A 22,829-nucleotide genomic window follows, 5' to 3' on the forward strand; every position below is an offset into this window, starting at 1 on the left:
TATTTACCTACCTCAGCAGGGTTTGCTGGGACAGACAGACCACAGGTGTTTCTACTTCAGCACTGCAAATAGCAAGGGCAAAGCGTTCTTAAGACACACGGGTAGCTGGTAAAGATTTACACAACTTTATGTGTTACACGTGCACAAGCAAAACTCAAGTATACAAGCCCAGGCATCTGTCCCAGCCTGTGCCCAGCTGGAACTGTACTCTTCAAATGCAGTCATTCTTTGTACCTGCTTCTTGGCATTTATTTACGAATAAACCTTTCCCCTGGGTGCTGAGGCAATTCTGCCTCCAGCTGATGAAGCCCTTGTATCCCCCAGAAGAACCAAGGAAACTGAAGTAGGAGGCAGGGAGTAAGGGGCAGCACCACCACCACCACCACCACAGCCATTCACCCATTACAGCCACTCTAGTGCCCCCGAGAAAGCAGCAGCACCACATGCCTTCAGCTGGCCTGGGCTCGATGGGCCTCCCTACCCATGCCAGGGCCAGACCCAGCCATGCATGGCAATACAGCTGCTATCCCCAGGATATGAGACTCCCAAGCCACCCGTGTTGGCACCACAGCACCAGTCAATTCGAGACCGTTGAGCATCATGTACAATGGTTGCCGACCGCCTAGCCCTTTGCTGTGTTTTGGGCCTGGCCGCACTAGTATGCTCCCATCCATTTCTCCCTCCCCGACGCCCAGCCTCACCCGCACCCCCAGCAAAAGGCTGGATTGGGTCAAAATCCCCATTTCTGCGTTGTTTCCCCACAAACTGGGGCACAGAGAAAGGTCGCCCCATCGGTGATCCCCGCTGCCTGGGTTGCTGCACCCTGCCCAAAGCCTTCTCCCAAAGCTGGGGAGTAGCGAGGAGCGCACATTCTCCGCTGACGGAAGGAGGGGAGCCGAATTCCCCGGCTCCCCTCTCGGGATTCCTCGGTTGCAGCGGGGCGGGCGTGCGCCTTCTCGTCCCGCTGCTTGGCCGTTCTCCCTCTGCTCCCCACCCCTCTCCCCGCTGTTCCTCGACGACTGCACTCGCCTGCCCACGCCTTCCCCTAGGCCTGGCGCTGCAGAGGGGCTGGGGGCGGGAGGGGCCACGTGGGGCGGCCCGGCCCGGCCCCGAGCAGGCGGTGGAGCGGAGGAGGAGAAGGAGGAGGGCTAAGGGGGGGGGGTGCCAGGCGGCGCGGAGCCGCTCCCCGGGAGCCACGAGTTGCTGCGGCGCCTGCGTGGAGCAGTCAGAGCAACAGCTTTCGGTGGCGGCGTGGAGTGGAAACTCCGTCCCGTCGCGTCCCTTCCCGCCGGTGCCCGTCGCGCGCCATGGGCCACCTCCCCCTGTACCTCTGCTGCTGCCTAGGTAATTCGCGCTCCGCTCCGGCCGCCGTCAGGGAACGGCAGGCTGGGCGAGTTCCTGCGGCGCCCGCCGGGGCAACTCAGGGCGCTCAGCCTGACCGTGCTCCCGCTTCTCTCACCCCTCTCTCATCTCTGTCCCGCTGCGCAGTGCTGTGGTCCGCGGCCGCGCAGGAACCCGAGTACAGCTACGGCTGCGCTGAGGGGAGCTGCTATCCCGCCACCGGCGACCTGCTCATCGGCCGCGCCGCCCGCCTCTCCGCCTCCTCTACCTGTGGCCTCCGCCAGCCTGAGCCTTACTGCATCGTCAGCCACCTCCAGGTGAGCGCCTCGACCGGCATCCCTGGGGTATCCCTCCCGAACCCAGGTCTCGCTGCCGCCGAGGCAGAACAGCCCTGTTGCGGTGGGACAAGCCGCTACTGAAAAGGGAGGTGCGGGATGTGGTCTTAAACTGATGTGGGACCCCGCGTCCCGTCAAAGCAACTGGGTTCAGGGAATCCCCCGCGCCTTCAAGCTCCCGACCGCCCTTTCGTTACCGAGGTTCGTGAGAAGGCGTGTGCCGCTGCGACTGCAATTAATACTTGATTTTCAGACGTACTCGGAGCTGTCTAGACAGCTTCCTGATGGAGAGTGGTCTGTAGTGTTTTAGCCGCTTTTCCCGTAAAGCAGTTACATTTGTATACTCTCCTAAGTGAAAGGATGCAAATAAAGTTGTTTCGCGCATCTGGTGGAAAGCAGTTACTTTTAATGCCAGAAGCAGCTCACTAGACTCATAATCTCTGGGACAGAAGGGGTGGTGGAGAAAAATAAAGTATCAGTTATAAGTGCAACTCTATTGAACTGAAAGTAGAGAGATGATCTCCGACTGAATTTACTGTGGAAACAATAGGGCCGGATTCTGGCGCTCAGAAGGAAAACCACGGGAAGCAGAAGGAGCCTTGCCTGAGGGGCTGTTGCACTTGGTGCACATTGGTGCCCTGAAGTTAGGGAATATCTTCTCCGCCCCTGCTTCCCTCCTCCCCTCACCCTGCCGCCCGCCTTTAATTATACTGTACTGCTCAGTCTGCTAGACTTAATGCTCAATTTAATATGGAGGTTAGCTTCACTGGAACATTCTTAGAGTATACCAGGATTGACTTTGATGACACTAGCATCTCTGATAGAACAAAATAATAAAAACATTTTGTTATGTTTTCTTGTCTCAAAAAATGCTAAAATACCATAGAAAAAAAGCATCATTTCAGAAGGCCACATGTGCCTGTATTCCTGGACTCACAGCCCCGGCTCAGCATTTGAGATGGCCCTGGTTACTTCTGAGCTATAAAGTGGTATTGAAGAAATCATGGGAAGACTCCAAGTGTTCTTTTGATATCTGAGGCTTGGCCACACTGAGCATTTTGCAGGATTGGGCTTTCTAGGAATCAGTTTTGGTGGGAGAAGGAGCAAGTCATGGCATGAGATGGGGTCTGTGGTGCTTGGGAGAAGATGCTGAAGCTGAAATTGGTGAAATGGAAAGCCTGTGTGGTACAGACCTGCCAGCTTTAAAAATCTTTGTTGATAAACCCCACACTTGTATCCATAAACCTGCTGGAGGAATGATTCTTGTGTAGCCTTCGTCAGTGACAAGTTGCTGGTGTGCTGAGGCTCCCTCAGTGTGAAATGATGAACTCCTCTCCTCTGCCAGACTGCAAGGTGGTTTGGTCAGGAATCCTCTTGTTTTATTCACATCCTGCCTTGCAAAATTGGAAAATGGTGGCTTTAGGCACCAGGACAATGTGAAAGCGTAGTTTGTAGTCACGCTGGGCTTCCTCCTCCTGGTGAAGAAGCATCCAGCTTTTTCAAGCAGCACATGCCAGACTGCACTCAACTGCTTTTTTATGGATACACCTTGTAGTGTGTACAAACTGAGTTTATGTGCATAGCTTGGGGTTGCCATGGCAGGTGAAAATGCAGCATTTAGGTGGGAGTTTGACAAACTGGATTCAGAGTGAAGTTAACCCCACAATGAATAGGCTCAGTCACTAAATCACTGATGGCTCCTTGGCATGCACTGTGCCTCACTAGAGTTAACATCTCCAATCTAGCTCCCAAAAGCCAACATTATTTCACGCTAGTTGTTGAGGACACAGTTTTGCATGTCTATGTTTGTACAGAGGTAATTCAGCAATTTTCTGTAGATGCTGTCTTTGATTCTGACTTCTGCTGGAGAATATGTGCACTGAAAGAGGTTTCCTGAAACTGCAGTTTCAATAGAAAACCTACTTCTAAAAATAAAATGTATGGAATTCCTGCCATATTTTTCACTTGGCTTTGCATTATTTCCTAAAGGTAAATACACTTACCGTTTCAACAAAACAAATACCTTTGGTGACTCCTGCAAGCAAAATGAGTGGAATGTGATATGGATGGAAAACACCCTTATCTACAGGAAACAACTATTGCCCCACGGGTAGAATCAGTAATGCTGACTATTTTGTTGTTTCAGGAGGACAAAAAATGTTTCATGTGTGACTCCAAGGATCCCTTCCACGATATTCTTAATCCTGACAGTCATCTCATTGAAAATGTTGTCACCACATTCGATCCAAATCGCTTGAAGCTCTGGTGGCAGTCGGAAAATGGTATGGGGCTTTGTCTGGGAGCCATTTCCAGCACGGGAGCTGTGTTCCCTCCTCTTGTTTGAAGGGTACCTGGGGGCTCACTGTTACCTCTGGCTTGGCAATCATTGCATATGAAGGATCATGCTGTTCAAGGAGGGCTGAGTAAAACTGGCTGCTTTTGTGTGCCCTGGATCAGTCCTTAATCCCTAACAAAGTCCCCTCAGCCCCAGGAGTGTTGGAAAGAGCTGTTCCACCACTTTGCAAAATTCTTTCCTAAAAACAAAGGTTTCCCACACTGGCTCCAGATCTCCCTCATGTTTGGGCAGCAGGAGTGGAACAGCCTTCCAGGAGGAAATATCCCACTGCCAAGGGAGCACTGCAGGGCTTCCCCAACCACAGGGCTCGAAGGAGGGTGTGGAAGAAGGAGGTTTGAGTACAGAGCTGGGGACCTCCTGTTTCCCTCCTTGTCCTACCCTGGGAGAGCAAAACCAGGGGTATCTTACCCTGCAAAGTGCCTTCTCCCTCCTGGGCTCCCTGAAGTCTCTATCTATATGCTAAGGAGTAAAATGAACGCTAGAAACAAGGCAGGTAGAAAAAAAATAGCATGTTAGTTTGGTGTTGGTAGTTTTGTTTTCACTTCAATCCTCTGTCCTTCTTACTTTTATGGTTATGCTTTTGGCATGCCTTCATACACAAAACAAGGCATTGAGGTTTTTCAAACAGCAGTCCTACCCTGAAACCTTAAAGCCAGCTAGGATGGGATTTCTGCAAATGCATTGGCAGTACTATCTCACTGTGTATGAAAATTAAATGGTAATATTTGTAATATTTCTGTTGCCTGGTAAAGGAAGGTTTTTCATCAAGACCTTTTAACCATTTAAATCAGCCAAACAAGCTGCTTGTCCCCAGCAGCTCTCTTCTTGCATCCAAATAATTCATGCTTTTTGCAACAGGCTTGGCAGCATTCACACAGAAAAGTTCTTAGCTCATAAGGTCATGAAAATGTCCTTCAACAATAAACCCCCAAATGATTCTTTCTGTCCAATTCATGTTTTCTTCTCTTGAGGCATACAGCAAAAGAGACCATTGCTGCATGCCCCACATAAAATTGCAGCTGGTTGAAAATTTAAGCCCTTTATTGGTTTATCATTTCCTTTCTTACGCATTCTCCTCTCTGTCAATCTTGATACTTTTTTCTTTTCTAACTACAGTATAATTAGCATCTAGCTGTTTTGATAGGTCTTTTCACATGACAAAATAATGTTTATAGCTGGTTTTCTTCCTTTTTCTGTGGAGTTCTTGACTACAGGTAGTCACACAGCAGAGTCTGGAAAACACTTTGCTTCTCATCAGTTTCCTAGCCCTCATGATTGCAATGCAGGACTGTGATAGTTGCTTTAGGGATATTCAAAACCAGGTTGTAAAAGAACTGTTCCTGTCTCTGGATGGAAAGGAGGGTCCAGAGCAAATGAAGAAAGGTGGGAAACAGTGTGAACCAGTCACTGGTGTAATTTAGGGTGTTAGGGATGCAGAAGCTCGCACCTTTGCTGCTGCCAGATGGGCTGTGATGTGTAAGGACAGTCTGGGGTCACCATGCACGTCTGGGCTCAGCATTCCCAGTTGTACCAGGCACTGAGTGCTTTGGTTCCAGGATCTAGCCCATAGCAGTCCCCATCCTTACTCTGTATCCAGCAAAGTCAGCCATCTTACACACTCTAAAATAACAATAGTCCAAATTCATGCTTTGGGTATAACATGTGGTGCAGATGATACTCAGGAATTCAATGTGATTCAGCATGTCCTTAGTGTCTCTCCTGTACCTCAGTAATGCACTAACCCATGTATTCCTGTTTGACAAGAGAGCCAAGAGGCAAAGAAAAGAGCCTCTGTGCTGCTATAGGCAAAATTTAGATGTAGAGGGATGTAGGTGTCCTTGTTTGCTGCACAGCTTCTTTTCTCTGCCCCTGCAGGTTTGGAAAATGTGACTATCCAGCTGGACCTGGAGGCTGAGTTTCACTTCACTCATCTCATTATGACCTTCAAGGTAAGGAAGCCACAGCCTTACCCTAAACTTTAAAACACAAGGAAATTAGATTAAATCATCTCATAGTACTTCACATATCTTTGAGATTTGAGCTCTGAGATGTTTTGCCTGATTTTTTTAGAGCTACCAACAATAACTCGCATGGGAAGGCTGAGTTGTCACTTTTGGCTTGGGTTGTGTTTGAACTCCAGTGAGGCTGGTCAAGGAGTCATACTGAAACTGGGGGTTGTGTTGGTGTCTTTCTGGTGGTCATGTTCTAGAAGATCATTAGAAATTCATAGAGTAGCAAGGATTTTTCTTCTTTAAAAAACATTTGGCCATGGAATCAGTTTTCGTTTGGCAAAGGGAGAGGTTTTCAGTTAAGAAGGAACATCTGTACACAAAGTGTCTTTGTCTTTTTTACAAACAGATGTCTTGGAATGGTAGATTATGCTCTGAACATCCTGAATCGTAGGCAAATACTAACAGTAGCCTTCAGCTGAGGTTTCAGTGGCTGCAGTTCCTGTAGGGATAGATCCCTGCTCATTTCATGGAGACAAATTAATCTTTTCTTTATCTGTCAGCTTTCTAGGAGAGCTGGATCCTCTTTTCTATGGCATCAACTTGCATTTCTTCCCCTGCCTCAAGGTGGTGGCTGAGGCAGAAGGTGTCCTTGCTGCTGGACCCTGTCAGCAAGAGTCCCCTGACCCAATGTGGGTGCTGTGACCATCATGCCATGTGCTGTCAGGAGGAGGCTGAAGGGGAAAGATAATCTTAGTGATGATTTATTGACTCTCTGTAGTAGGCGCTTGAGTTCTAGGTTGCTACATTTTTTGTTGGGTGGGGATAATAGTTTGTAAATTGGGTGATATTTTCATCTGGGAAGCAGAAAGAAAACTTCTTTCCAGCTGTGAGTGAAATGCTTTTGTACTTGGCTGTGGGAGCTCCTAATCCATAAAACTAATGAAAGGGCTGTTGGCATTTCTTGGTAGGTGCAAGCAGGTGTTAAATTAATGAGAGCATAAATTGAAACATAAGATTTTTTTGGTCATGGTGATTGAAAACCTTTTAAAAATCTCTTTAGCTTATTGTTCAGAGTAAGATAGATGGGTGGCGGTTGGTGTGAAGCAAGTGCAGCCTGCTGGAGTGTGGTCAAGGCGAATTTAAGGAGTGTTAGTGGGTGTTGGGAGAGTCAAATGCAGCAAGAGTGGATGAAGGTGAACCTCTCGATCTTCTTAAAGAAGAAAGTTTTCCTAATGCAGCACAGAGGATGGCTGTTGCTGTACAGCCAAAGGTAGTGTGCTCAGACAAAGAGAGATAGGCGAGCCCAGGGATTTTCTGAGCATCAGAAAGGCCTTTGGGCATCAGAGTTGGAGAGGAAGCACTGAAAGTGGCCTCCCAGTCCCCAAAGCAAGAGGAGTCTCATTAAGTCATTTGCAGAAGATTAAGCAAGGAGGGTACTGCAAGGCAGAAGACTGTGCTGCTTTCCACAAGCACCAGAAAAAACAATTTTGTCTCTCTAAAGCCTTGCTTTAACTCCCAGTTTTGAGAAAGGATTCAGAATCAAAAATACTTAGGAGTTGGCTTATTTACTGTAGGCGTATTTAAGCGCTTGGCCACTGAGTGCTGTCTTTTTAAAGAGCGGCAGTCTGTGGTTTTCAAATATCTGCCTTTGAGCAGAAAGTGGGATATCAGCAAAAAAATATTTCCAAATATTTGAGATAATGCAGGGAGAAAGATTAAGATTCAGTTAGGTAGGTTGCTCACACTTAAAAGTGCTTGATATAAATGCAAGTAGTAATTAACTGAATAAAATCTCTTCTGATTGTCTTACTTTTAGACATTCCGTCCAGCTGCAATGCTGATAGAAAGGTCATCTGATTTTGGAGAAACGTGGCAAGTATATAGGTACTTTGCATATGACTGTGAGAGCTCATTTCCTGGGATTTCAACTGGACCCATGAAGAAAGTGGATGATATAATTTGTGATTCACGATACTCAGACATTGAACCTTCAACGGAGGGAGAGGTCAGAGGGACTTTTTCCCAAAGTGCTTATTGTTTTTTCATACAAATTCAGACTCTCTGTTTTTAACGCTGAATATTTCATTGTAACGCTTTTTTCTCCAGGTAATATATCGCGTTTTAGATCCCGCTTTTCGAATTGAAGATCCGTACAGTCCGAGGATTCAAAGTACGTATGCAGCTACCTTCCAGACACATTTGAAAGCACTTCTGTACGTACTTGCTTACAAAAACCAGTAAGCCACAAATAAAGCCATGCATTAGCCTTTAACAGTTTTGAATTCACATGAATACATTTGTGGTATGGCTTCTTTTCCTGACTCTGACAGTGACATGCTGGGAAGTAACAATCAGTGTAGTCAGCTCAAATGATTGCTCTTATACACATTGTTTTAGTTGGTCCTTTTCTTAACTATCAGGGATTTACTTTCATTAAAGACCCCAAAATACACACAGTTGCCAAGAGAAACCTTGGAATGTGATCCTGTAATTGTACAGTATTCACAAAGTAAGTACTTTTGAAGCTCTGGGGGTTTTTTGCTTGATTTTGTATTTTTAACTAAAGTAAGGGAGCTGTGGGGTTTGGGGTTTTTTTAGAACATCCAAGTTGTGACTTTGGAACTTTTGGCCTTGGTGGCACTACATGGCTGGACCACATGGATCTGTCATAAAACACAAATTATTGTGGCATTCATGTAGAGTCATGACAATCCAGGAATGCAAAGGTAGGCCTGATGCTGAGTATGGCTGAGAGAGAAACCTCATGGGGCACTTGGCCTGAGTTAGTCTTAAATTTGACGCCTGATTTAATGTGTGCTCTCAGTTTCAGTTTGTGTCTTTCAACATAAAACTAACTGGAGCAGAGGAGAGTGTCTGAAGTGTCTAGTTGCTCTACCAGTTGAATGGATTTTTAACCAACATTTTAAAGGAGAAACTGATTTATTGTGTTTGAAGCGCTTTTCAAGCCTAGTTTCAAAGCTGTAGGAAATTACACAGGATGCATATAGCAAAGCAAACATGTAGGTTGAATTAATGACCGTAATAATGTCTTCCCATGAACTGTGCCTCCAGAACTTCTTTGTATTTGGTCAGCAACGGGGTGTTGCTTCTTTTAGCAAAATGTAGCTAATTAAATTTACCAGGAAAGATGGCACATGAGTAAGAAGAATTATTTGTTTCTTATTTCCAGCTAAGATTTTTTTTCTAAAAGGCTTGTAACTCCTAAAGCTCATGATCTATTTGCCAGCAGTTCCTTAATACCAGGTCTTGCTTGTTTTACATTTTAAGGCCCCAAAGAGCCAGTGTCTTTTTGGTGGTAGTGTTGCCCTTGTCTTAAATATTTGTGCCTTTGTATGTCTACAGTGAAATAATAAGTGTTTTTAATCTTAAAGTAACGTACACAGTGATTGATCTGTCATAAAATAATGTGTTTTTAGGAATCATTTATTGGTGAGTATGAAGCAATGTGATGGGTAGTATGTGAGTGCTGGAATTAAGTCTGAGCTAATCCTCCCATAGGAAGTGTGCTTGGGAAGTCACTCCTGGCTTCCTCCTAGTCAATACAAGATCTGGCAAATAATTCCAAAATGGGACTTGTTTGTTTATTTGGGTTTTTTGTGTCCTCTGCAGACCTATTAAAGATCACAAATCTGAGAGTCAAATTCGTCAAGCTGCACACTCTGGGAGATAATCTCTTGGACTCTAGGATGGAGATCAGAGAGAAGTACTACTATGCCATCTATGATATGGTGGTTCGTGGGAACTGTTTCTGTTATGGCCACGCCAGCGAGTGCGCGCCAGTGGATGGCTTTACTGAAGAAGTGGAAGGAATGGTAAGTATTCCTGCATAAAGCTTTTCTTCTCTGTACCTCTTTTAAGTGATTTAAACACAAATGTAAAGATGACATTCTGCCCCCTACTCTTCCAGCCTTTATTTTCTAACAAGAAAACATATCTCTCATTATTGGTGTTAATCAAATACAGAGGGCTCAGATTAGGTGAAAATTGTTTTAGCATTCCTTTTCTAATTATATTCAGGGCTGATGTAATTAAAAGGCAGGGTTGGGAACGGGAGTGTAACCCTGTGGGGTAGACAGGGTTACCCTAAAATTGAAGGGAATAGAAGCATCAAAGGATGCTTTGAAGAATCAAACATGACCTGTGTTTGGATCAGTCTTTATCAGCTGAGAAGTGGAGGCTGTAACCCTAATTACCAGCCAATCCTGAGTTCCAAAGGCAGATCTTGCTGCCTGTGTTGTAAGCTGCTGTGCAAGTGCCATGTCTCTTCTGAGTTCTCCTTCCCATGATTTTTGCCTAACAAGCAGTAATAGCACCCCTGTTAATGAGTGACTTATTAACTGGATGAAAATGGGGAGATAGTGTGGGTTGTCCCAGGGGGCCATAGGGATGTCGGCAAGGGGGTATGCTCCATTGCCCTGCACTTTTGGTACTGAGCAGCAGCAAGACTGGCTTTGCCTTTTAAATCATGGCTCCAGTGCTAGTAGTCCCCATCACTATGCCTGCAGTTGTCACACAATCGTTGCTGCTTTACTTAGTGCTTGTTTTGTGTATATTGAAGGCAAAAACTGAGACTGGTATATGGTCCAAACTGTGTTATCTTCACTTTGAGAACCAAAGTGGGAAGAAAGTGCTGGCCTAGTAATATGCTGGTATAATTAGATGCATGTTAGTAGCTAATTAACAGCTAATAAACAGCTAACTTGTAAGTCTAAGAGGCTTTTGTGATTATTGAAGCAGAACTGTGCACTCCTTGTTCGTGTCTGAAAGTGTTTATTTAGTCATTAGTTCCAGTAAGGAAAGAAGGACAAACTTGCATGAGGACGTGCTTACCTTGGCAGGGGGAGGACGCTCCTGTGGCCTTTTATGTCTTCCGGCATGCAGTTACATGCTTTACAATCTCCAAAAGTAGATCTGTTATCTACTAGCTATATTTTGCACCAATTGATTGTAGCCAATGTTTCTTTATTGTAGCTTCTTTTTTAATATTTTATTACCAACTATATTCCTTTTCTCTTTATTTTTTAAATACAGGTCCATGGGCACTGCATGTGCAGACATAATACCAAAGGGTTAAACTGTGAACAGTGTTTGGATTTCTACCATGACTTACCCTGGCGACCTGCTGAAGGCCGCAACAGTAATGCATGCAAAAGTGAGTTTAAGAAAGAGGCAGAACTGGAGTGAGTTGTGTGCAGTATGTTACTTGGGAACTTGTAACAGTATATAAAGTCCTGGGTTGACTTTGGTGTGTCTTTTCTGCACATCTCTGAGACCAGACGTACTTTGCTTTCTGTCTTTACCCCAGAGTGCAATTGCAATGGCCACTCCAGCCAGTGCCACTTCGACATGGCCGTGTACATGGCGACAGGCAACACCAGTGGAGGAGTGTGCGACGACTGCCAGCACAACACCGTAGGGCGCAACTGTGAGCAGTGCAAGCCCTTCTACTTCCAGCACCCAGAGAGAGACCTGCGGGACCCCGACGTCTGCGAGCGTAAGTGCAGCCCTGCTCCTCGAGCTAGGAATGGCTGTGGAGTCCTGACTGTGCCCCCTGGGGCTTTCTCTAGAGAGTTTAAGTTTTACTGGCCTTCTTTTGACCAGTGCCACGCTCACAAACAAAGATCCTCGAGGGAGTGTCATTGTCTTGGAGGTCTTGCACTAGCCTGGCTGGGTTTTGCTTTCCCTTCCAAGAGTCTGGACGTTTATCTGATCATTATGTGTTCATCCCACATCATGTCTAATACTCCCAGGAATGATATACTCTCTACACAGCAGCTAAATTTAATTCAGTGTGACACTTGCCTTCTCCTTGTAGTGGTTAATAAAACGTGCATGATGCCTCTTTCTTAGCTTGCAACTGTGACCCAGCTGGCTCCCAGAATGGTGGCATCTGTGACCGCTACACTGACTTCTCCACTGGCCTGATTGCTGGACAATGTCGTTGTAAATTATTTGTCGAAGGGGAGCGTTGTGACCTCTGTAAAGAAGGTTTCTATGGCCTGAGTGCCGATGACCCAGCGGGTTGTCAGTGTGAGTAAAAACATATGTTCCTTTATGTGTAATCAAAAGCTCTTTGAGGAGCTGTTAGAGCTAGCAGAAGTTGGTTTGTGGGGTGGATTATTTTCCCTTTGTTTCATGTTTTTGCTAAAAAAAACCCCATTCTTTTAGATTTGCCATAGCTTAGAGTCCACCCATCCTTAAAACTCAGTTCCCCAGTTGATCCTTATAGTATATTTGGTGTCTGGGGTAGGTGGTGGACAAAGCATGCAATAATCTCTGTCCTGGGAACTCAGGGCAAAAGTTAATGTAAATATTTAAGTTGCATACTGTCTAAAATGTAACTCCAGTTCTATGTTTTGACCTACTTATTTGTACTTCCCAATCTAGCTTGTGTGTGTAACCCTATGGGTACCCACCCTGGGGGGAATCCTTGTGATTCAGAGACAGGAAACTGCTATTGTAAACGCCTGGTGACAGGAAAACAGTGCAATCAGTGCCTGGTAAGTAGCTTACCCTAAAATGCATTGGGAAGCACTGGTGTGTGCAAAGCATGGAGGAGGGTGCTGGCCACCATCTCTGACTGCCTACAAGCATGTGCCTGGTGTTCAGGCTAAAGTAGGCATCTCAGGACACCAGGAGCCATAAAGCCCACTGGGAGCTGGGAGGCAGGTCAAGTCAGTCAAGAGCATCCAGATTAATTCCCAGGACTGCAAGGACTGAGACGTTAGGATACCTGCAGTGGTTGCTCTGTGAAAAAGAGAGTTCTGGGGCAGTTGTACTGTACCCATCCCTGGGGTGAAAGACAAAATGGTAGGAGAAGCATGTTGCCCATAAATTGCTTAATATACAGGCCATTGTTTTAGACAGGATCATTCCATAGACATACATTTCCATATGGTGTTTATGCATGCTGGAGTGGTATGGAAACACACTGTCAGATAACTAAATGTGTTTATGTAAATGCTGACAGACTGTCTTACCTAACAGTGAACTATATGGAAACACTAAACAAGTCTGTCTGTCTAATGAGCCAGTTGCAGAGTAGCAGCCCTGCAAAGGCAGTGCCCCACACAAATACCCACCACCCCATGTGCAGTTCTTGCTGTGGTGTGTTGTACTGGACTGTGATTTTTTTAAACCCTTCATGGATCATGAGCCCAAACTGGTGTAAATGGTGCAGTAACTGAGGTCTCCGAGCTTGGATCCTCCTGAATCTTGTTTTTAAAGCTAGGCAGAAAGATGTGGTGGGTTTTTGGTTTTTGGGTTGTTTGTTTTTTTCAAGGCCTTGAGATGACCAAAAGGGTGGAGGAGAGCAAGTAGGGAGGTTGAGTTGGTGGTTGTGAGGGCAGACCCACACCCAGGGGAGGAGGGTTCATGGACCGGGGGGCAGTCTGGGATAGTTTATGCCCGAGTATTTCACAATGTGCCTTTGGGCTAGGTGGGTTTAAATCAGCACCAAGTTACAGTGCTGGTGATATTTCCTCCCTCAGCCTGAGCATTGGGGCCTGAGCAACGACATGGATGGATGTCGGCCATGCGATTGTGACCAGGGAGGAGCACTGAACAACAAGTGAGTCTTAGCCTGGGTACTTGCCTGTAATTCTTCACCCCCACGAGTTTCAGCTCATTTGCAACTGCAATGTTCAGGGCTCAGTGTGCTCTGGAGGATGATGTTTGGCAAAGTCTTTTTCCTCCAGAAACTGGCAAATCTTGATTACAGCACAGGGTGACAGATATCATGTCTTTCCCATGCTGAGTAGCCTCTGTTTGTGCTACCGGTGCAGGTGAACATGTAAAGTTACTTTTAGTGTAGCTCTCCCTTTGGTCAGGCAGATTAGGAGCCATGGGTTGAGCTTTGCCTTGGTCATAACCCATTTTGCTCTCACAAGGTCAAAGCAGGAATCAGGTGGCGACATGGACCATCAGGTTAATTCTTGATTTGCTCCTGAATTGACCCTTTGGCCAGTCAGTCTATCTACCAGTACTTCAGGAAGTGCTGTAGCTGCATGGTGTTACTGCATTGACCCAGTGGTGCTACATGGGGTGGGATGTGGACCTGAAAGTGCCCACTTGGCAGGTGAAAGCTTTTAGAGAAAAGCATAGGTTTTGAAGATGCATCCCTCAGTAAGTGCATGGAAAGTTCCTGGCTTACATGCCTGGTCAGAGGGGTGCTGGGTAGCCAGACTGCTCCTCCAACCAGAGCATTTTTCTGTGCATTAGGTGTGTGTCCAAACCCCCTGCTTTTCAACAGCAGTATGTCCTTCATTCTTTATTTCTCTCCTTCTCTCCACACACCCTTTGAAACACCCTGCCTTTGTTTAAAGCCACAGAAGTTTTCCAAGAGGTTGGGACAAACTGTTTCCCACTGGGGCCCAAAGGACCACACCAGTGGAGTTTGGGGCTGGTCTCAGTGTGACTCCTACAGGTCTTCATAGCCTGCAGACACCCCATCTGTGTCTGGATTGCTGTGGGAATGTCCTGCAGCCCGTCTTTCCCCTCTGCTCCTGAGTGAATTATTAGCCCTTGGCAGAGAGCAGCATGGTCATTAGTGATTATTTACTCCTCTGTGCACAGACTGGTGACACCACATAGCTCATGCTGGCTCCCCCAGTGCAGCTGCTTTCAGGGCTTTGGGATACTGCTTAGCATGGGCCCAGCAAGGCTTTGCAGCCTGTTTCCCATGTGCTGAGCCCAGTGATTGCAAAACCATGTGGGATGGGGATGTGCGTGGCCCTGGCAAAGGCAGGAAGCAGCTGTGCTTTCCTCCAGCTGTAGGAGAGCCATAAAGCCCAGCTCAAGCTCCTGGCTTTGCTCTCTGCCATCAGTGGGAAGGAGCTTTGCCTGCCCTGGGGCTCCTCTCAGATGCTGAATTGCCTTCTCGTGGCTCCAATTCAGGGTGTGGCATGCAGCCCCTTGGGTGGCTGCACCTCGCCCAAAATTCATCCTGGTGTTGTAATCCAGACAGTGGAAGGGAAATTTCCCAGCTCCCCTCCTGGGGCAGCTGGGGCATTTATGGCATCTCAAAGTGAGCATTTAAGTGAATCTCTGCAATTTCCAAAATGGTTTCAGTTAAAAATTAACTCTTGGAATGGGGACTTGAAAAGCCTGGAGATTTTTCAGGAAACCAAGGTGGGGTTTAGTTCAGAAAATATGTCTTAAATTCCTCCTCCAGTTTAAAGAAAGAGGCATATTGTGGTGAACCATGAAAGACTCCCATGAAAAAGTGCAATTGGGCGCATCTGAAAATACAACCTGCCCAAGGGCTCTTCATAATGTGGGCTGGACTCTTGAGGGACAATAAAACCACCAAAAGGCAGTTTGGGGTTAAAGCTGTATCAAGAAAAGAAAAAATGGCTCATCATGAAGTAAGTGGAGCTGCTGTAGGTCACATTGGACAGATCTTCTGCATTCCCTAGTGATGGCTCTGTCTCCACATTTTTGGCTGTGTCTGTCCTACTTCAGAGCAGCCAGGTGTGGTTTTACCTCTGCACGTAGCTGCTGGTGTGTGACCTCTCAGGATGTTCTTTGCAGTGCCTGAGCCCATATAAACAGATAAGCTGCTTGCGTGTCCTGCAAGCCTGGAGCTGAAGGCTGCCCTCAGCTTGCAGGACAGACATGTGTCTTGGCTACATCTGTGGTAACAAGCAAAGCTGTCCCAGGACTGTTGTCTGGTCGCAGTGAACTGCCTGTATCTGTAACAGGAAATCCTCTTGCCATCCAAAGAGAGAAAAACACATGCAAACTGCCTACTGCAAGTAGTTCCTGGCTGTTCACTCCCAGCCTGACCCTAGGAGTTGTTTGGGAGAATGATAGCAGGGTTGACCCATGACTGCACCCAGGACCATGCTGCCATTTTAGCAGCGCAGGTGGTTCAGCTGCAGAGCCCGAGAATATCTTCTGTCCAGATGCAGCTGTGTCCGGAAGAGCTTCTTCTCCTGTGTCACTTAAAATGTCAAAGCGGAAGATGACTCTAGCGCTGTCTCGGCATAGCCAAGGTATGTTGTAAATTCATTGCTCTTCCATTTTAGCTGCTCGAGTGAATCTGGCCAATGCAAATGCCGGCCCCACATGTTTGGACGCCAATGCAACCAGGTGGAGCCTGGCTATTACTTCATTTCGCTTGATCATTACATCTACGAGGCGGAGGAAGCCAGCTTGGGTCCCGTGAGTAGCTGTTTTTTGTGGGCTGGTGTGTCTGGACAGCTGTGGGAAACTTGTTCCAGCATTTGGGTGTTGGAAGCATCTGTTTTATACCTTGAGCGTTTTGACAATAAAAACGTGGAAAACATGAAACTGGGGTGTGTCGGAAAACAATCTTCTCATAGCTCTTCAGTCTTAGTATTGATAAATAATGTAGCCGTTTAGGGGGGGAAACCCTTTGATCATGTTTGTACAGCTAGTTTCCTGTCAGCATCCCTCTCTGTACCCCACTGTGTACATGCCCATCACACCCACTTCTCCTTCCTCTCTTATCTCAAGAGCAGTGGGATACTGACACTGGCTCTTCTCTTTGGTGCCACTGAAAAGAGGAGGAAACAAAGCATGCATTTAAGCACATGTTGCAGTTTTTAGAGTCTCTGTACAGCAATAGCCTTTCTTTTATCAATGACTAAAACCATAGTTGATTGTGGAAAAAAATGGTTTTGTCAGTAAGGTTGCTTCTGGCTTATTTTGCCTCCTGGTCGGGTACACTAGGATCTCTGGCTCTTTGTGTTCACCATTGCACAGCCTTGCTTTTAATTCATTAATAGAAGCTAGGTGATTACATCAATTACTTTTGCCTCCAGCAAGGAGTCAGGGAGATGAGATAATGGTTTCTGTAAAGCAGCAGGTGCTTCTCTGCCTGCAATTGGGGCACTTGGTCCTAATTTATTTATTTCAAGCAAAATGCATCCACTTTGCAGTTTCAGCCAAGGAAGAGTATTTTTGTTCTTAGATAACTGCGGAAAGGGAGGAGAATGCACATCAAAAGTTAGACCACAGCAGAGTGTATGTGATGTGACACAGACTTTTTCATGCATTTGTGTCTGCCTGACAGGAGAAGTGGTATTCGAGACTTCATCAAGGCTTGAGTGTGGAGGAGCCCAATGTGAAAACCCACCTTGCCGAGCAGAGTGTGGGGCTGTGCTGCTGGTTTGCTTTTTGAAACCTCCAGAACAACCATTTTTTAAAAAGTTCCAATGTTGAAAAGCTTTGTCACAAATTTTGTGGCATAATAATACTCTATAGATTCCTAGGTAGGGGCCCAGCACAAGACAAAGTGACACAGAGCTGCAGGGATTTTCAGGTAGTGCCAAGCCCCTGTGCTCTCCACAGCTGCATGCCCTTGTTAACATTCTGCCTGATATCCTTTCTGGGGAGCTCCAACCCTTTGTGCAAAGTGAAAGGGTAATAAATTATAGCTAGGCTCTCTTCAAAGAGTGTGAAAATACATGAGGGGATATCCTGAAGTGATATGTGTGTATATATATAGATAGATAGATAGGTATTTCCTCGTATTTTATCCCTTTCTAGTGAAACAGCCTGCTTAGGAATGCACAGGATGTTGTTCTACAGAGGGAGAACTATTCATGGATGCAGATACAGTTGAAACAGGAAGTTTCAGCACTACACGTTTCCATTTTCCATTGCATTTTTCTTCTTCTTTGCTTGATGTATAGAGTAGCAGATAAAAACCTGTTGCCTCAGACTGAAAGGAGTGACCATGTATTAATTTGACTGCTGAACATCTATTTAGTGACAACTTGCTTGTGATAGCCATGATCTGCTTTTCAAATGTTACCCTAAGGAGTGGTTTGGAGCAGCCCGGTGTTGTCAGGAAGTAATTAGCACTTAGCTTGGGCAGTCATGTGCCACAGCAGTAAATCCTGCTGCTATAAGTATGATGTGAAAGTCCTTACATGGATCAAGGTGTTGTAGCTGGTGGGTTAGTTACTAGCAGCAGGTTATTTTCTCTTTCTTGTTTTTCATGTATTGTTAAGTGGAAGGGCAACAAGTGTGCACACACAGGAGTCTAAAAGAGAATTTGTGCTCTCTGGGATGCAAAGGATGCTGCAGTACAGAAGTGATCCATCAGCAGAACTCATTGCACACTCCTGTGGGGCTTGCAAATTCAATGTATCAGTGTTAAAATTTCCGTTCCCTGTTTTTGCAGGGAGTAAACATCATAGAGCGCCAGTACACACCAGACCGCACACCATCGTGGACAGGCATGGGATTTGTAAGGGTCCCTGAGGGGGGGTACTTGGAATTCTATATTGACAACATCCCCTACTCCATGGAGTATGATATTCTGGTCCGCTACGAGCCACAGGTAGGTCTGGCTGTCCCACTACAGGACTAACAGAAGCCCAGCACTTCCAAGAGATATTTGGACTCAAAGACAGGGATAGACACTCAGTTAGGATGTGTGAAAATCCAAGTTGTCGTCTATTACTAGTCCTATTTGCTTTACAGTTTCTTTCATTATTGTGTTGTTTCAGTACGTATTTAATGAGCAAATTAAAAAGTGTCCCATCAGGACAGATTAGATGATAAATTTGGCATCAGCCAGACAGCCTTCTAATGGGTGGAAACACTGTTACGTGCCTTAGGAGACAAATTGCCCATGCTGCATGTTGAATGCCTGCAGCTGAGTGTTTGCAAGCAGTCAGATTTCACTGTGGATAATTCACAGGGTGAAGGGAAAGAGAAAAGTCCTCCCAGCAATGTACCTAGAACTTGTCAGCAATTGACTGCAGTGAAATACTCTGGTGCTTTATCCAGAGATGGGGAGGGAAGAGTGGGTTAGCAAACCCTGTGCTGATACCATGCCACAGATGGGGCTGCTGACCGCCTACACCTAGTCATGTCTTTGGGAGGAAGAGAAGCTGTTGTACTGAAAGAGGCCCGGGAGTGCTTCCTTTGTCATGTCTCAGCCCAAACCTGCAGCCAGTAGATGCCCCATTGATGCTGGAGCTGCAGCCCTGTCCCCACCAAAGCACAGTGACCACCCTGTTTTTCCTGGCCTGAGCTCTGGATGCTCCCAAGAGCTTCCGGACAGTGCTTGATGCTCATAATCCCTTTTTTCCCCCAGTTGCCAGACCAGTGGGAAAAAGCTGTGATCAGCATCTCACGCCCAGGCAAGATTCCCACGGGTAGCCGGTGTGGCAATACAGTTCCTGATGATGATAATCAGGTTGTCTCGCTGTCACCTGGTTCCAGGTCAGTATAACTGGAATGGCCAAAAGGAATAAAAGTATTTAAAACATTGAAACAGAGTAATTTCACATTTTCAGCTTGCCGTGGCCTCTGAAAATTTAACTCAAAATGAGTTGTAAAAACATATTTAGGATTATATCTGGAGACCCAAAGCTTTTGAGTTTATTCTTGTTTTGTTCACTGAATAAAAGAGGGGGGAAAGTGCTTGCACAGCCTGTGAGTGAACATTGATAGGACTCTACCTTGCCAATAAGCTTTTCCAGTTTGACTTGCACAAGCCTCCGAACTGCCTCTTTAATGTTCTAGCTTTTGTTCTGTCTGCTTTCCATTATCTCAATTGCTTTATAGCCCAACTGAAATGCTTTATGGTGCTGGACATTCGCAGTGAGAACTGTTTCCTGTTCCTAATCCAGGTATGTTGTTCTCCCTCGGCCTGTCTGCTTCGAGAAGGGGCTGAACTACACCATCCGCCTGGAGCTGCCCCAGTACTCCTCAGTGGATACAGAGACAGAGAGCCCCTACACACTCATTGACTCTGTGAGCAGAATTTGTTTCAGGGATGTTCTGTGGTAAAAGGGTGTTTAAAAGCCTTAAAGTTTGCATCTGTTCTGGCATGCATCTGAACAGTGTAAAGCAGCATAGGTTTCTTCAGTCTCGGCGTGGGTTGTTTTCCACTAAGAGGCTTGTGGTGGGTTGAAATTTCCTCCCAGCATTAACTATGCCAGACCAGCTCAGTATGAAGCAAACGGAAGCTGTATTTACAAGCAAAACTAGAATCTACAATGGAATGCAATGAATATGTACAAAATATACAGTATTTACAATATTATACAGATATTTACAATTAGCAAACAACACAACCCCCCCCCGGCCAGAGACCAGGGAAGCCGTTTCACTGTCCCCCCCCGCAACCCCTGTCCGAAAGGAGAAAGGAGAGAGAGAAAGCAGTAGTTAGACTTAACCAAAATAATGCAGCCAAGGTCATCCAGAAAGCAGGTTAATCTCTGCCAAGTGAAGCAAGCAGAGAAGAGATCAGAAAAGAGAAAGTATTGTTTTGGTACAGCCAATCTTATACTAGACATTTTCTCCAATGAATTTGTTTAGAATCATCTTTAGGGTGTTTTTTTAACTCTCAATAGTGATTTATTTTTATTTTTCTACTTTTCTGCTCAAGATCTGTAACAAAATTTTAAAGGCGTAGCCTAAAAACAGCACAAGGCTTTTGCTGTGTTTCGCAGGTCTGCAGCTAGTTCCACAGACCTGTAGTTTCTTTGGGGAGGCTAATGTGTGCCATGTATGTTATGAATGTCAGTGTCAGCCTTTTTCTTTTGAATTGATAGAATTTGGTAGGTACCAGAACAATTGCACCAAAACCTGGAGAAATACCTTCATTTCCCTTCCAAATTTGGTCTAGCTGTTTGGCCAAAAAAAGGAAGATAGGAAGTGGAATTACACTAGTTTTTTACAATTGTGATGGGGGCTATTTACAAGCAGTGACATTTTTTCGTTGTAAAATTGTTCTGTAGCTTGTTCTCATGCCATACTGCAAATCGCTGGACATATTCACAGTGGGAGGCTCAGGTGAAGATGTGGTCATGAACAGTGCTTGGGAAACGTTCCAGCGATACCGGTGTCTGGAAAACAGCAGGAGTGTTGTGAAAACCCCCATGACTGATGTCTGCAGGAACATCATATTCAGCATTTCTGCACTGTTACACGAGACCGCGTTATGTACGTAACCATCTACTTGTTGGGCAAACTGCCTGGAGGCTGGATGGCTCTTGCAGGCAGAGCGGTTTGCACGGGGAAGGAGTGTGCTTGGGATGAGGCAGGTAGTTGGTGTCCTGCACCATAGTACTCACTCCCACTGATGCTTTTCTCCACTTAGCATGCCAGTGTGACCCTCAGGGCTCCCTGAGTTCAGTGTGCGACCCCAGCGGAGGACAGTGCCAATGTCGTCCCAATGTCGTTGGAAGACAGTGCGACAGATGCGCCCCTGGCACCTTTGGGTTTGGGCCAAGCGGATGCCGACGTATGTTAAACCCTTGGCTTCAGGCTGTGATGCTGTTGGTGCCCTGCGTGTAGGACATGCCTTGGAAACACAACTCCTCTCCTTCTCTCTTTGCAGCATGCGAGTGCCACATCCGAGGCTCTTACAATGCCTTCTGCGATGCGGAAACGGGCCAGTGCCACTGCTTCCCCGGGGTGTATGGGCGGCAGTGCGACCACTGCTTGCCCAGCTTCTGGGGCTTCCCCAACTGCCAGCCCTGCCACTGCAATGGCCACGCTGATGATTGCAGCCCCTACACTGGAGAGTGTCTGAGCTGCCGGGACCACACAGCAGGGCACAACTGTGAGAGGTATGGCATGTGCACCCTCTCTCTGACCCCTCTACTTCCTCACAGCAGGATGTGCACAGAAGCTGTTCTCCTCTGGTGCTGGTGCTCAGACAGGTGTGAAGCCACAGTAAAAGTCCCTGGATCCTGGGAGCCAGAGCAATGCTGATGGTCACAGGGGAAGATGGGAGCAAGGACACCCTCTTCCCTGCCCACAGCCTTGCACCTCTTGGCTCTCCTGCTCTTACACCAACGTACACCAGACAGATTTGCCTCTGTAGGTACAGCTGCTTGTAGTGTGAGTGGCATGGGAGAGCCATGTGGATGTTTCTGCCCTTATGTTTTTAACTACTGTGAGGAACCAGGCATAATTATGGTAAGGCTGTGATCTGTTTGCCTGAGGTCCCCTGCATTCTCTGTACCTTTTGCGCAGGTGCCAGGCTGGCTACTATGGAGACCCTGTCCTGGGATCAGGTGACCACTGCCGCCCCTGCCCTTGCCCTGATGGCCCTGAGAGCGGACGCCAATTTGCCAGCGGCTGTTACCAGGACCCAGTCACGCTGCAAGTCGTGTGTGTCTGTAGCGTGGGATACATAGGTACTGGTTGGGCTGGACCTCGTGGTGAGACGCAGTGTGTTCTTATGAGTTGTTGGATATGACCACAACACCAGCGTCAGTGTGTTGCTGCTGGAGATTGGCAGCACTTGGAATATGCCAGGGCAGAGCAGCTTGTGCAGGCAATGCCAGCACCACCATGACTCTCATCCCCAGAAACAAGGTGGTCAGCAGAGTTGGACAGGACAGTAGTGGAATGGAGAAGATGGATGTGCTGGCAGCTGGGCTGCAGCATCATGCCTTGGTGCCTCAGGTGGTACCATCCATACTGAACCAAGGTGCTGCCGTCTCTCCAAGTGCTGTTTCTGCAACTTTAAGCTGATCTGATTAACACCCCACCCCCACCCCATTTACGTCCTTTATTGTCTTGCCTCAGTCTTGCTGTTTATAGGGCTGCGGGCTACCAAGCCACATCGGTAATTCCCGGCGTGCTGTTTGTTCAAACAGGCAGCCGATGTGATGAATGTGCGTCTGGCTTCTTTGGGAGCCCTGATGAGGTTGGCGGCGCCTGCCAGCCATGCCAGTGCAACAACAACATTGACATCACTGACCCGGAGGCCTGCGACAAGAGGACAGGAGCGTGTGTGAAGTGTCTCTATCACACGGAGGGTGAAAACTGCCACTTCTGCAAACAGGGCTACTATGGGAGTGCCCTGCAACAGGACTGCAGAAG

General features: G+C 46.7%; 1 protein-coding gene across 1 annotated transcript in view; it reads left to right on the forward strand.

Annotated features, from left to right (window-relative positions):
* The first annotated feature begins 3,798 nt into the window (after positions 1–3,798).
* LAMB1 (laminin subunit beta 1) overlaps positions 3,799–22,829 on the forward strand; it is a 43,289-nt gene continuing 24,258 nt past the window's right edge. The window contains exons 1-19 of the mRNA XM_009910182.2: positions 3,799–3,958; positions 5,908–5,981; positions 7,801–7,989; positions 8,091–8,154; positions 9,615–9,817; positions 11,037–11,157; positions 11,311–11,499; positions 11,856–12,035; positions 12,393–12,505; positions 13,496–13,575; positions 16,034–16,169; positions 18,160–18,318; positions 19,081–19,208; positions 19,619–19,742; positions 20,732–20,936; positions 21,094–21,237; positions 21,334–21,565; positions 21,975–22,138; positions 22,604–22,828. Of these exons, the coding sequence (XP_009908484.2) occupies positions 3,799–3,958; positions 5,908–5,981; positions 7,801–7,989; positions 8,091–8,154; positions 9,615–9,817; positions 11,037–11,157; positions 11,311–11,499; positions 11,856–12,035; positions 12,393–12,505; positions 13,496–13,575; positions 16,034–16,169; positions 18,160–18,318; positions 19,081–19,208; positions 19,619–19,742; positions 20,732–20,936; positions 21,094–21,237; positions 21,334–21,565; positions 21,975–22,138; positions 22,604–22,828 (2,890 nt within the window). The remainder of the gene's footprint in view (positions 3,959–5,907; positions 5,982–7,800; positions 7,990–8,090; positions 8,155–9,614; positions 9,818–11,036; positions 11,158–11,310; positions 11,500–11,855; positions 12,036–12,392; positions 12,506–13,495; positions 13,576–16,033; positions 16,170–18,159; positions 18,319–19,080; positions 19,209–19,618; positions 19,743–20,731; positions 20,937–21,093; positions 21,238–21,333; positions 21,566–21,974; positions 22,139–22,603; position 22,829) is intronic.

This window comes from Dryobates pubescens, chromosome Z (assembly GCF_014839835.1).
Source record: "Dryobates pubescens isolate bDryPub1 chromosome Z, bDryPub1.pri, whole genome shotgun sequence".
NCBI classification, from domain to species: domain Eukaryota; kingdom Metazoa; phylum Chordata; class Aves; order Piciformes; family Picidae; genus Dryobates; species Dryobates pubescens.